Source organism: Vanellus vanellus, assembly GCF_965231255.1.
Source record: "Vanellus vanellus genome assembly, chromosome: 3".
Classification (NCBI taxonomy): domain Eukaryota; kingdom Metazoa; phylum Chordata; class Aves; order Charadriiformes; family Charadriidae; genus Vanellus; species Vanellus vanellus.
The window spans coordinates 93,460,528-93,475,817 of NC_138907.1; the positions used below are offsets into that span (position 1 = coordinate 93,460,528).

At 34.6% G+C, this 15,290-nt stretch overlaps 1 protein-coding gene across 7 annotated transcripts in view; it reads right to left on the minus strand.

Annotated features, from left to right (window-relative positions):
* Positions 1–15,290, minus strand: part of MYO6 (myosin VI) — a gene marked incomplete at both ends in the record, with an annotated part of 82,974 nt that overhangs the window by 1,434 nt on the left and 66,250 nt on the right. For 2 of the 7 annotated variants that reach the window (XM_082481068.1, XM_082481071.1), the window contains 7 exons: positions 198–416; positions 2,603–2,629; positions 5,155–5,286; positions 6,799–6,902; positions 9,479–9,517; positions 9,980–10,009; positions 13,234–13,394. In XM_082481068.1, coding sequence (XP_082337194.1) covers positions 198–416; positions 2,603–2,629; positions 5,155–5,286; positions 6,799–6,902; positions 9,479–9,517; positions 9,980–10,009; positions 13,234–13,394 — 712 coding nt within the window. Of the gene's footprint in view, positions 1–197; positions 417–2,602; positions 2,630–5,154; positions 5,287–6,798; positions 6,903–9,478; positions 9,518–9,979; positions 10,010–13,221; positions 13,395–15,290 lie in introns of all 7 variants that reach the window. The other 5 variants (XM_082481070.1, XM_082481069.1, XM_082481066.1 and 2 more) reach the window with 4 other exon arrangements.

Here is a 15,290-nt window from a genome sequence, read left to right on the forward strand (position 1 = left end):
TACATCTCCAAATGATATTCCGTAATATCTGGCCACTATCAACAGCAGTCCCAAATCCTCAAATTGTGCCCAGATAAGAACTGCTGATGAAAAATAGAGGATACAACTTGGGAAGCTTGTAGCATCAGCCTCTTCCTCTGAAGAAAGTTATCAGCTCTGAACCTTTTCAACATTTGAATTTTGCTTTCAATACCAACCCGCTACAAGGAGAATGGGTGCCTTGTCAGGATGAAGTTCCATTTGTCGCGCAATCCACGGCCCATCAAAATGCGCATACCACCAACCCTTCTTCTTGTTCTGGGGATCTTTGTATTGGTCTGCAGGACGGATAAAGGGAATGCGGAAGTAGCGCTGTTGTCTGTTTATTTCAATCTCTTGTTGTCTGGCTGGTAGCTGGGTTGCCGGGTTCTGTTGAGCTATCATACAAAAAAACCAAAAAACGCGCAAACAAAAAATAGAAAAAAAAGAAGCCGTATTATGACTTGCTTGATTAATCAGCAAAGTAAAAAAAAAGAACATCAAAAAAACCCAAACAACTAAAAAACAAACAAAACCCCAGAAAACCTGAGGTATTCCAGTCTCATATAATGTGCATTCTTTTAATTACCACACCTACAACACTGGTGAGGAAAGGCTCATGTTAACTATTGTATCTATATGTAACACTAGGTTGTTCAATGGCATCAAGTACTTTTAGACAGAGTGACTAAAATAACATTCTGCTTTAAGTCAATATTTAAGGTAAGACTCCTCATATAAAATTTCTTACCAACCAGAAACATTAACCAGCAACTGCCCCGGTTCAGTCCATCTCTTTGTAAAACAAGGTCACAGTGCAAAGAAGCATTTTCAGTTTCAAAAATACAAAGCACCACTTGCAGATTTTTGACAGTTAACACAGAAGAGTGTGCAATACTGTTAGAAATGACTAATTTGTTAATAGAAAAGTTGACAACAAATACTGCTTATTAAAAAGCTGCCACAACCATAACTTTCTGCCTAGGTTTCTGTGTACTAAACTCCAGCATTAGAACTACTCTCTGGCTGCTTTCTTTTTTAAAGAAATAGTTTATTTCAGACCATTAATTTCAATTGACCAAACTTCTAGAGGAGACAATTACAGAAAATCTTTTAAAGTTTCATATATATTTTTGGTAAACATTTCCCATGGGCATTTTTGGATGCCCTCAGAGTCCCACACATTTCAGACTTTGGAGGGAAACTTCCTTTTGAATAAAAGCAAATACTCTCTGTGTTAACTCATCAACTGATCGACCTTCTTAATGTTATGTATACACTATTATAATCAGTTTTAAATAGTAAATGCTCTTACAAGCAAGATCCTTTCCTTTAATAATTGCCTCCTGCAGAAGTTTACTACTGCTCTTGTTTTAGTGGTTTACAAAGCTACTGTTAGAAACACAGTGTTTAAGAAATGTTGATTGTGAATCCATGCCATCTCTACGAAAGAAAATCAGTATTTACAGTTCCACGTTTCAGCATAAAGGCAATAATTGAAAGCTAATTCCTTTTTTGTCCATTGTCTATTAAGCAAAGTTAATTTTTGAGCTAAAATTTAATAAAATGAAAAATTACAATCACTTCTAATAATGTATTTTTTACAGTTATGAACAAGACCCAGACTAGCAATTGCACCTTGACTTTTTCCCACTTAGTATCACGCAAAAATAGTTTTTTCTAAATGTGAAGAGAAGAATCTTAAAAAAACTATATAGTATACAAATCATGGCCCCCGTTTTTTTCCCAATGTAAATAAACAATTCACTCTCAATAAACAAAGAGAAGAAAACTAGAGCAGATTTTAATAGGCAAATACTACTTTTACACATCAACTCTGATATCAAAGCGTGTACTTTACAGGGAGACATGGTTTACAGTTTATAAGAAATTAATTCTATTTTCTGCAAATTGTCTGAACATCTATCACAGCAGATCAGTGCTTTAGTATTGTCAAACACTTTTTGCACTGCAATGGTAATTGCTAAGGCTTATTTCTACCCCTATGCATACCTAAATCCAAGAGAAAATCTAGAGGACAGGAATGCTAAGCAGCAAATATAGCCTCTACTTTTCAGTGCTCTGGAATCGTAGTTCTTTATTCAAAAGAAACCATCACCTGTATGTTAGTTTGTGTGCTAGGAAAATAGCTGTTATATTAAGTTGATTTCAGAGTTTTGCTACAACAAAAAGCCATGTACAGACAGTAAGAAATATTAAAATAAGCATGATATTTTTTGGGGGGGGTGGATGGGGGGGGAAGAGAAAAGAAGTGGAAGATTGATTCCGTGATTATACCTTCAAATCACTTACATAAGGTTATTTCATTCTCCCTTCCCATGACTGCTCAAATGCTCTCACAAAAGGATCTCACAAAAATAAGCAGTAAAGTACATTCATACATTACTAGAGTAACATATAATTACCATCAGTTGAATAACATTGCCAAATTGTAAAATAATTTTTTTAACAATTGAATTCTATGTGCATCTGTAGCAAAACACTGAATTAATTAATGTTAGTATAGGGCTCTCAAGTGTTCCTATTCTTCAAAGTTAGCTTAAATAACCATCTCCCCACTTACGTGAGTTGCTCAAAAATGGTGCAAAATCTGTGAACAAATATTACATGTTGAATAAAACATGTAAGTGCCGATCCTTTATCAGTTATAGTTACCTCAATATTTTTCACCAATACTGATGACAAATGGAAAAATCTAGTTACAAAATAAACACAGACCTTGAGCTCAGTATTTCTATTCATTTTCTGCTCACTGACATACACAAATGTCTCATTTCCTCAAGTTTCATAGATTTCCAACTGCTTCTATTTTCATCAGGATTTAATTTTGAAATTGATTACTTCAATGATTTGCGATGCCTGTTACAAAAACTCAGTTGTATACATGCTAAGCACAGATTGCTGTAACAAACCTGCTAGTTAATTAACATAGTACTTTTTATTTTTGACATTTCTGTTAAGAAAAAATTTCCACACCTCTATTAATACCAAATCTGCCTCTTCCAAGAATAATACACAAACCAGCGTTCAGCTTCCATACTGAATGTATGAATTTAATTAAAGGATACCTGAAAAATTCTATGACATCAGTGAAAAGATGGAAAGGAGAAACTACATCATTTAAAGCACACATCCACTAACAACCAAAAGACTTTTCACTTAAACATGTAAGAAATCAGAGTTCCTTCTTACTACCTTCTCAGATCATTACAGTAGGTATATGTGAAATGCCCATGTAGTATAATTATTTGCAATAGGAAGAATTACTTCTGACATTAACAAGAGTCTCTAAAGGTCACTATCAGTTCTTCTGAGCTGCAATGTTCTAACTTTTCTTCAGAAATACTAAGCAATATTTCAAGAAAAGTAAAAAAATGCAATGAAAAACATTGAAAAGAATGTGTCTAACTAAATGTGGTGAGACCATGAGTATTCCAAGCTTTATTTGCACAAATCCAAATATTTTCTGCTCTTTGATACTTACCATCAACAATATTGTGCATGAGTATTTATTTTACCCATTTAGCTCCAGACAGAATTTGCAAGCTCAAATGTAAAGCGTCTTACCACTTTGCAGAAGTTGCTTCAAATGCCTTTTCCTGCTGTTTCAGTCACAAGCTTTCTTAAAGCCACATTGCTAGGCATGGCCACAAAGACCCGTTCTTTAATAATATCTTTTCCAGGGGTTCAGATTTCACCTGTCATATATCTGTACCAAAGTCCCCTGAAAAGCCCAAATTCTCAGGTAATGCTCAAGCAATGCATAACTCAGTATATCAAACAATGGGAAGGAGACAAATTTGTATAAGGACTAACACTGGCACCTGTGTCCCCCATGTCCCAGGACAATGCTCTAATTCCAGGCTAATGGGACTTTAGGGAGAACATATTCTCCCCATCTTTTGTTTCCTCTGCCTCTCCCATTAACTGTGTGGCCAGGAAGAATCATGGAATCAAAAGACATCAGGAAAGATCTGACTAAATTATTATATCAGTTTCCTGTGGTTCTGTTCATTTCTGAGACTACTTTTATAACAGACGATCACTGGACTTAGGGGATGTGGTGGTGGCGAAAGAATAACAATCCACTCTACAAATATCGCTCCAGAAACCGGGCACCTAATTTTCAGGTCTGGCAGTGTTAAACATGGTAAATCCTACACCACCTTCTTGAATTTAAAAGGCAGTCACTTATTCTCATTAGTGCATTGTGTTGACAATAAACGCCCATCTGTGAAATCAGCAAAATGACAGTCTAATAAGAAAGCAAGGACTATGCAAAATTTGTCATCCTATCATCAAAAACTGCAGTATCAACACTTATAGAATTTTAAAAAAGAGAATGTAGCCTGAAATATATAAGGCTTACAGTAATGTAAATGAGGAAATTATTAGCATCTTTAAGAAGTACCTACAATTATGTTTATATATTGGTATCTTATGAAAGAATAAAAGCTTAAAAAAAACCCCAAAACTTATCACCAATACTTTTTGTTTTGTCTGAACCCCAGATGTAACAGTGAATTATGTAACAGAGAATGATTCCTTCCAATCTTGTTTTTTTACAGCACCAGAAAACCCACATGCAGTTCTCTGATGGACCATTTAAGAGCTATTTTTAGAACCCCTATTCTATCCTTAGGTGTAATTCTCTGTTCTGAACTACCAATAACTACTCCCAGAAGGTATCATCTGTAATTGCAGAGGTCAGAACTAGTATGAACAAGCTTAAAAAAAGTCTCAAACGCAAACCACAGTTTCATAAACAGAAAATTATCTTCCTTAGTCTTAAGTAGCACACCAATGAACATTTAGCAAAAATGCCAGCAACTGTAACACCAAATCAAGTACCATTTTTAACAGATGTGAGTTTGTATGAGGAGAGGTTTTAGGGAGAGCTATTCACCACACGTATCTGGGTCCCCTGAAAGGATTCTACTTTCTGCAAAGTATTTGCCAGTTACAATATTTTCAAAAAATTTACCTTAAATCACTATAAAAATCCCAATCTTCAACCTAGCAAAACCAAAATGAATTCTAGAAGTGTTTTCTTTATAATATTGTCACTATAATTATTATTTGTGTTATTATAAACACAAAATTAACTCTCCTCACCATAGTCTGTGACTGATTTGGGAGCACGCTGTTCAGTTTCCGCATTGCGTTTCTTATTCTTGGATTTCCAAGCATGATACACCTTTAGCCTTCTGTGAAACTCTTCTCTGCAAGCCGCCAACAGTTCAATATCTGTCTCAAAAATGAGGAAGAAAGGAAAGAAGAAGTAGGAAAAAATCAGAAAAATTATTTATGAAATGCTTTTCTATATTGATAGGTACATAATTTTAGATCAGTTTGTAACACTAATGTGTTATAATATACTAAACCCTCACTCTCTCCAGCAACAGGGCCTGTATTTTATGGCCCAGAAAGATCCCTGGAGTGCTAAATATCATTTTCTCCTTTAGAGGAATGGCAGTCCCCAAAGTAGCTGTTCTACTGTGAGGTTTGGAGCAGTGAAATGCTACAAATAAGATTTTCCCTTTGCTAAATTTGTCTGTTGGCATTATCACAAGCCAAGCAGTACAGAAACAGATAAACTTTCACTCCTGAACTTTATTTCTGCAACTGAAAAACAGAAAATAAGCAATTTGTTGCCCAGAGAAGTTGCAGATGCCCCATCCCTAGAGGTATTTAAGGCCAGGCTGGATGGGGAATTCGAGCAACCTGCTCTAGTGGGAGGTGTCCCTGCCCATGGCAGGGGGGTTGGAACTCGATGATCTTTAAGGTCCCTTCCAAACTAAACCATTCTATGATTCTATGAATTTGACTGCTCAGATCTACGTGTTTTTTCCACTTTCTGAATTTCATGATACTAAGAGACTGAATGATTGCAAGACTTTTTCATTAGTCACCTAAGAGTATCCATACTGGCTTCACCAGGGATGAACACACATTAAGACCATGTATTACTGCACCACCTATTCAACTGAAAATATTGCTCCAGTCTTGCATATATGAAAACAATAGAGACACAGTTAGAATTTGGAGCTAACTTTGGGTTTTAAATACAAATAGAGAGAATGGATTTGTTTCCAATTTCTACATCCAGGGAGAAATTCCGAGTTATCTTAAATCAGAAATCAACCAACTGCTTTCAGTTAGAAGCAGGAAGAAATAGTAATATTTAATAAAGGAATAATTCTTATCTGCTTCTATATTCACAACACTGGAAGAAAATTAATTAATGTCCCAACTGTGAGCTTCCCAAATGAAGTTACACATTTGGAAAATTAAAGAACAATCTGAACCTTTAAGACAGAAAGTATTTCACGCTGTACTTTACATGACATATTTGCTTTTTGTGGCTTGCTGACAGCAAAAAGAGAGAGCAAAAAATTTCTTAGAACACATGAATTCTAGGTAAAGCATAACAACTATTATTTGCTTTGTGGAAATACACATAACTGAGATGATTTAATTAAGAAATTATAACATGTATTTTATGGCACAAGCAGTTTAACATCAGAAATATATAATCAGTAAAGGAGGTAACAAATCAAACAGCAACCTGTTTACTCGGTATGGAAATAGCTTAATTCGCTGTTCTCTTTGGGGTAATGAACTTTTAAAAATTGACATTCATTCAAATCTGAATAAATTCACGAGCAAGTTTTTATCTTTGTCACAGGAAGAAAGTAACACTTTTTCATACAACTACAACTTGACTTCTCAAATCAGGAAAAAACCAAAACAACTTACCACAGGATGTATTGATTGTATCACGAAGCTCTGCATATTTCCACTTACTGAGATCGTGCTTCTTAGTACCAGCAGCAGCTTTCGTGGCTTGAACTGAAGGACTCCTACAATTATTAAAAAAATATATATGTTTTTTTTCAAGTGTGAAACAGGAATTGTTACAACAGGAGGAACAGATCACAATATCAACACTGCAGCACACTTAATACAATGAAAATCAGCAGCAGAGGGACTGAATTCAAAGGCAAAATACCATTTTATTTTCAAGATGTTCAAATGATTAAGAAAAAGCAAAGGCATCTTCTACATCCAAAATCATATAATAAACTGATTGGTTGCCTAGAGATTAAAAGGAATTGTCATTAATAGTTAGCAGTCATGTGTGAAAATATGCATATTCTATTCATGGGTACCTCACCCCACACTGATGTACATTTTTCTTGGTACTAGTCAAGATGCAGAATACAGACAACTAAGAGTGGTTGTAGTTCCATTCGACAAACAGACGAGGAAAAATATTTCAGAAATAAACAAGGAGAAGGGAGAAAAGGTGTTTCCTCTGCTGTTCAAAATGTGATTGAGACAAAATCCTTGTTCCAAGACTAGAGAAAATATTGCATGTCTTTAACAAAAGACTAATTTCAGAGAAGAAAATAAATTAATTCTATATTAATTGTATAGTAGCTGTCTGAGAACAGCAATATTTATTGGGTGTGGGGTGGTCATTAAGAGCTACCAAGGAAAAGAAAAACACTCAGAAGAAAGGCTGACCAGTACAAAGAGACTCATCTAGAAACGGTGTTTTTCAAAGGCAAAAGGTGTTCATCATGTAGGTATTATGCAATAAAAACAACAGCAAATGCAAGTGAGAAATTAACAAAATGTCCATCATCTTTAACAGTATGTATAAGGTTAACCATGTAATAAACAAACATTACATGTATAAGTATAAAGCTAAACCTGAATTTATTTTTTTTTTTTTCTTAAAAATGGTATGGATAAGAAGTGGAAGATATCTCCCTTAGGAATGGCAAACTTCCCATAGATTATTTGGATATAAACTAAGTTCAAAACACTCCTACATTCAGTGATCATCAGAATACTTTTTAAGCACTACGGAATCCAAGAACAGACGCATTATTTTACCAACCACTGCTAATGCCCATGACTAAGAGCAAGAGACAAACTGAATTATCTTTCAGGATCTGAGAGGATTTGTTCAGAAGAAACTAGATCTTTCACAGGGTAACAAACTACTTGATGCAATATGTCACGTTAAAAATTCACAAAAATTCACAAAAAACAGAAGAAACCAGGCCTTTTCAGTTAAAGTCTGTTTGTGCACCAATATCTTTGTAAGACTGTTACATTATTACAGTATTTATAATCCAGTGAATATTATTTTAAAATTTATTTTTCCATAAAGGTCTCGTGTGGGACTATGAAGTTTTATGTTGTTTATTTTCCCTTTTTAGTTAATAGGTTATAAATACATTTTCTGTGAAATTTTTCTTATGCATATATAGCAGTTCTGAAAGCAGATATAACAACTGCATTTTATTTTTAAGTTTCATAGAATATAACAATTTGTTTAATCAAACGTTCTTCTTAATAGCAACTAAACCATCTCTTCAAATGTAATTAAAACTACAGAATTGTACTGTTCATTGCAGCATCAGCTTAATTATGCCTACTTGTACTACTAATCTGAGTCAACACAAAGCTTCCAGTTATGGTATGTGAGAATCTGACACAAAAAATGACCTCTTTGACTTTTAATCAATACATAGCTAAGGGATAGGAACTTTTCCTCACCCTTAGCACTACTCATAAGTGTAAAACAAATAAGTACACAGTCTCCTTCAAAATATATATGTTAATATTTTGTTATCATTGGCATACCTGTAGGACATTAAAGGATTGCTGCTAAATGTAATTTCCGCTGCTTGGTGTCTAACCTTCTTGAATCCAATTTGACAAATCCTAAGGATTTTCCTTATTTAGCAACACTAACCACCACCACTCTAAGAGTTTGCTACATAATTTAGAGCAGCAGAACTAGGCTGTAAGATCTCTGGTTAAACTAGTAATCTTTAAGAATGCTAATCCAATTGAATGGCTTAGCCTTTCCATTACAGTACTACTCTGTGGTCTGCAGATCACTCTTTTGTTTTCTACATGACTTTAAGCACAACAGTCTGGCAGTAAGAGGAGGATCATACTTGACAATCAGTCTTCACTGCCTCACTTCTGACAAAGTTATATATCATAAACAGTATTTTCAGACTTAATAAAAATAATAAAAAAAAAAAAAAACAGTCTCAAGTCAAAAGCCTCCAATACATGAAAAGCGAAAAAAATTTAGTTAAACAAGCATCAGTAGGAAATGTTGCATTTTGAATTCAACCAAAACACAGAGCCTTTGATTTTGCCCCAAAGTTTTAGGGTATTTTTGCACATTAAGAATTGGCCATCAATTAAAATAGCAGAAAAATAACTGCTGAAAGAAGTGTTGATAAAGGAAAGTTATCTGAAAGAAATAATTTACTTATCTGATAACCACGTAAAAAAAAAAAAAATCAGATTCCATTATTTTTCATTCCATAATAATTCAAGCCATCTCATGTGTGATTTCTTTTTATAAAATGATTGATTCATTTGGTGTTGTCTTCTCACCTACCTAGACAATATTTCTGACATTTCTGTGGCCATTTGTTCCCTATAAGAAAATTGATAAATAAGCATAAACCAAACACATTAATATAAAAACAGCCTTCACAACTGTGATGGTCTCTTGCCAACCAAACTGAAGCTAATTCAAGTGCACAAAAAAATTGGCTACTTATTTTAAATAAGTTTCATTTTAGTTTATATACACAGTCCTGATTCTGTAAAAGAGCAATAAATCACACAGGGCAGTGAAGATGGATGGTATGTGAAAAAATTTACATTAATTATATAATCATCTTTAAATAGATATTATTAGGTATATTAGATTATGAAGTTATTTATTAGACTTGAAAAAAGCAGGTATTAGAAACTGATTTAAAGTTTACAGATGCACACTAATAAAGATTATTATGGGATATTAGTAAATAATTCAAAGGAAGTTTATATTGTCCTCTTAATTAGTGTTACTTTTTTTTCTATTAGAGCATTCAAATGGAAAAAAATGCCATACGCAGTCATTTGCAGCTTTGTTCCATTGGCTCTGCAAATAGAAGATATTTATGTTAGATAGACTACTTCCTTGTTACTTTTCTAATAATCTGAAGTGGAAAAAGGTGGGTCATAGTATTTCCTGCTCTCTCACATCTTATTTACAATCATATGAATTTATTTTTTTTTTTACTAAGAAATGGGATTATATAGGCCTTCTTTCTTCATCTTTCTCATTCAATCATGAGTATTATATTATTTTTAAAAAGATAAGATAACCTTGAAAAAATGTACAAGAGAAAACTTCCTCCGCCCTTTCACTCCTCCACCTCATCTTTCAAAATCAAAGATTATGCCTGGATAAGCATATTAAAAGAAATAACAGCAATCCTCATGTAGCTACTCTGGGAACAGGACAGATAGCATCTTCATGCAAGCTGTGAAAAGACACCAAGTCTAACTGCCATGGTGAAGACCCACATGCACAAATGTAGTGCTGAGTATGCTACAAATTAGAACTTATTTGGATTGTTCCAATGCAATGCACAGAACAGATACACTCACAACACCTTCACTGAGGCTGGATTATTTTGGTGCTATATGCTATACTATATGTTTCAATAAACCACAGAAATAAAAAATATTGCACAGCTGAAGACAGATATCTATTATTTAACTAATTTTTTTACTTAAGTGCTAAGCAGTTCTGTTAATTTACCCCTAGGTGCAGTAAATCTCTTACTACACATGCTTTCAAATTGTGGATGAGTAATAAAATTGGACGACGCTAGGAGAGGTCCAGCATATCCAGCACAGAATAAGCACATATAAAAATGCTGGATCTACTGCCAAAACAAACAACTTTTCTTTGACAAGAGTCAACAAGTATATTTCTCAAAGAAATTATTAATATCTATGAACTTTTAAATATCTATGAAAACTAATGCTGAATGCAACAAGGTATTGAGGAGAAAGACAAATAAAGTAGAGGCTACTCATTTTCAAATATGACAACATGTAAGTATCACAAGTTCCTTAAAAATGAGCAAAATACAACAGTTTCTTCAAAGTGGCACATGAAAATCACCTTGTTCTTACTATTTTCATTCCACGGGTAGTACAGCACAATGGAAAATTCCCTTTTCATGCCAACATGTAAGCATGAAACAATTTTTTACAAAATTGTGTGAAAACACCGTAGAACCAGTATACTGCATTAATTCAGTATGGAGTAATACATGCTTTATCTTACTACAGCAAAATTTAACAGAAAAGGGAATACACATATAGAAAAGTCACAGTGATTTCAGTGTATCATACAGTAATATGCAAGTCTCGAATCCAGAAGATGGCAGAATATAACTTAGACTCTAGCAAAATTTTAATTTACATCAGTTAAAATAAGTCCTGAGTATTTTTATTTAAATTATTAAATTACATGTTTTGTTCAAACCAATAAATAGTTTTCATTTCAGAGAAGAATTTCCAGTTTCTACCTTTAAGCCAATTCCTGCAGTTACATGGTTATCTGCCCTTGGATTTCAGTAGAAGATATGGGGTCTGGGGAAGGTTTTAGTTTGTTTTTAAACAAACCAAAACAAAATCAAAGCAAAGGTACAATTAAAAGCATTTTCTTTAATTTTTGGACATACTTTAAACCCTTTGAAGTAGACTGCAGAAACAGAAATAAAAAAATTTGCTAACGAGCTAAAAAGAAATCTCATAAGCAGAAACATCTTTCTGCTACTATTTTCTAGATTTATATATTATCTTGTTCAAGAAAGGATTTACATTGCTTTGTTAACTTCTTCAGACCACTCTTCACTTTCCAATCATTCAGAAAACAGTCTTCATTCTCCTACGGCCAGCTACACAGCAGACAGCAACTGGCAGTCACAATTATCAGGATGGTTAGCTCATCATCCATTCCAGGACTACACAAGGAAGGCAAATACCAGGATCACCCACGAGCAGTAGGAAATACTGGAGATTACAGCTTCGCTGACAGAAAAGTTGTTGAATTCTCTGAGCCTTTCTTGTCTAATGCCTCCCTTCTTTTATATTTAGTAGAAGCTTGCCTGGTTGCAACACTTGAGTGACTTTAGGTTTACCTTGAAAAGTAAACTGCACCAAAATTCAAACAGGGAAAAGTATGAAAATCTCCAGAATGCTGTCTGTGAAGCACCTGGACATCCAACTGAGCATGTTACAGTCTCATCTGAGATAATATGACAGCTATTGTATAACTAAGGGAAAAAGCACATAATTTTAGTGGAAGTGTCTAAAAATCAGTACTGTACATGACAAAAAAAATTACCTACCTATCTCATACAGGTATAACAGTTATTAAAAAAAAAGTATGCAATGCATCTAGATAAAATTTGAGCAAAGAACACATCTGGGAGCTTGAAATTCCATGGAAACACTTGGGATTTTTTTTACACCTCTTCTTTCAACAACAACATACTGAGTAGACTAGCAGTAATGAAGTCACCGATTACACGATCATTCACAGGTGCCTTTATGCAATGTGACCAATAAGTACCATTTTTTATGGGACCAATAAGTTGCTTCCAAGACATCACCCTTTACACATGAAGAGCTCTTGCTTTGCAGGCAGTGTGGTTCTGTATACCAAAAGCCAAGCACTTCTTGTGATGAATCAAAAAGTTCAAACAAAACAAAATGTTTAAGACAACATTTAATTTTCAAATGCATGTATGTTAAATACATTCAATCCACTTTACAAGTAAACTTATCAGTCAGGACACAGACATAATTACTATTTCCCAATTCAAAGAGGACTTCTTGTTAAAAAAAAAAAAAAACACACACACACACACAAATTCACACTACACTCCTGGAACCATCAAGTACCGGAAAGGGTATATTTTATTCTACTTACCACAGAAGAAATTCCATTCACTATTTGAAATGAGTCATAAAAATCATAATTTAAATTGGTTGCCATCTTTGCCAGAACTCAAAAAGAGAAAGAGAACTGCAGTTGTATTCACAAGCACCTAATAAATTACTGGTGTAGTAAGACACAAAATGAAGCAAGTCTTTAAGCAAAAGCAATCTATTTCTAAGAAATTTCATAAGTTAATTTGAAAAATATTCCAATACATTGACTTAAAAGGTCCATTAATTACTATAAAGTTATATAAAAACAACACGAGCATGGTCTTCTCCAAGGGATCCAGGCTAGGAAGAGGACAAAAAAAAAAAAAAAAAAAAAAAGAGAGAGACAAATTTAACTACTTAACGCCATACCTGCGCAATCCTAAATCAAGCTGAGCCTCATCACTGATGAGTTCTGCCTCACTCTGGGCAATTCTCATTGCAAGTTCATGATCACGACGTTCCTGTTCAAGCACTGCCTGGTGCTGGGTTTCCTCTTCTCGTTCTCTAGCTAGCTGAGCCTCAATTTCAGCCTGTTTTACAAAAACACACCTTTAACCTTAAGCAAGAGCCTCTCTGCATACCATGCCTGGGCATCAGCTATAAACAATTGGCCTTATCACTCTGAGAGAGTGAACATTGTCTGCACAATGTGCAGTTAATTTCAGTTGTTAGAAGAGGCCCAGCTAAGAAACAAAGTTACTGAACAAAATTGGTTCTGTTTTACCTCAAACCAGGACATCCAATCAAACCCAAAAGGCTACATAAGCAAATGATTAGAAAAATATGCTGAGTAGTACATTTATAGCTTTCAAAACATGCAAAATTACAGAACTGAAAAAGTAACAGCATTAGTATTTAGTTTGACTCAAGAAAAAAAAAACGGCTACAGTTTTCATCTTGGTTTTCATATAGTTTATCAAATCATTATTAACCACCATTTGTATTACCTTTTCAAATTAAATTGCCAATCAATTATTCTTTTAAAAACACATGAAACTTTTTGTTAGCTATTACAAAAATTAGACTTCAAAAGTTTTTACAATCATTAAAACGCAGATGATGGAGCAGTATGGTTACTCCTCCATAGCACTACCACAATGTTCCCTTGATATTCTGCATTTGGCATCACATGACTTTGCAATAGCCATTGCTTTGCCTGTAAGTCCATGGTTCTTTTTGAAAAGTGATCACGACAAACACTGGAATCCTCTGTGGACCTGATCTGGCTTTGAATTTAAGCAAATGGTAAAATTCCGACTTAATGCAATGCAGAAGCAATCCAGATATACTGCCTCTGCAGAGCAAACTGTAAGTCTGGTTTACCATCATTTAACAAAGGGTCTTACACACATGGTAAGTAAAATGCAACCATCCAATTCATACTTCTGAAAGTCATACATGCCAAGTCTTAGCAGTGCCTTTCTTGGGGCCCAAAAGTCAAAGGAGACAAAGTCACTTCCCACTAATGATCGTGAATTTGTACCACTAAAGCAGAGCAGTAACACCAGTGACTTTACCCTATGAAAATGATTTTAGATTAGCCGATAGTAACAATCACCAGAAAGAGAGATAATGAGTAATTAACTGTATGCAGAAGAAAGAAATAGCCTGCTGGGTTATATATCTGCTTTGTATCCAAACATGGCATTTCTAAGTAAAAGTGTAAATTACATCTGTACACTACATCTGCAATGGTCTCCAAGGAATGATTTAAAGACTAGCCAAATAGCAGCTTCCTCTCTTTATGTTTAACTTCTGCAAGCTGGTAGTGTTGACTATTCTGATGCAGGTGACTGACCCAATAACATAGGAAAGATTCATTTTTCATGAAAAGTTAGACTATCATTTCTCTGTTAGTTCCAGTGACTTCTTTATCAAGAATGAGGGTGAGGTGACAGAACAGAGTATGCAGACACAATAAGGATAAGCAGTGCTAGGCTAACTCCAGGGGTAACAAGATACAGGAAAAAAATCTGTTTCTGATTAATCATGGATAGGACTTGAAACAGTCTGTAAATACCAGTGATGATGGCTCTGCGCTTGCTACAACTGCCCCTACAGGAAAGCTTTTTCTCTCTGAGACTGCTCTCCCAGGTTACCCAAGCAACCTCCAAGAAAAGAGGAAAACAAGGGTACAGAGGCCAAACACAACTCAGAGTGAGCTCATGATGGGATCAGTAAGAAGTGCCAGGAATCAGGGGGAGGGTGGAGGAGCAGCGTTTGAACTGCGTGTATTTATTCTACATTAACGTAGTCAAAGGGGCTACTAGAGACAGTCCTGTATCCTCTCATTGTGACCAATATTCTGAAAGTGTTTACAGTTAAACTGTTACATGACACAGCCTGAGTCCAGATTTGACTTCTGCTAAAAGAGTGCCAAACCTGAGTGACATGGAACATCTGCAAAAACTTCAAAGGCTAAACTA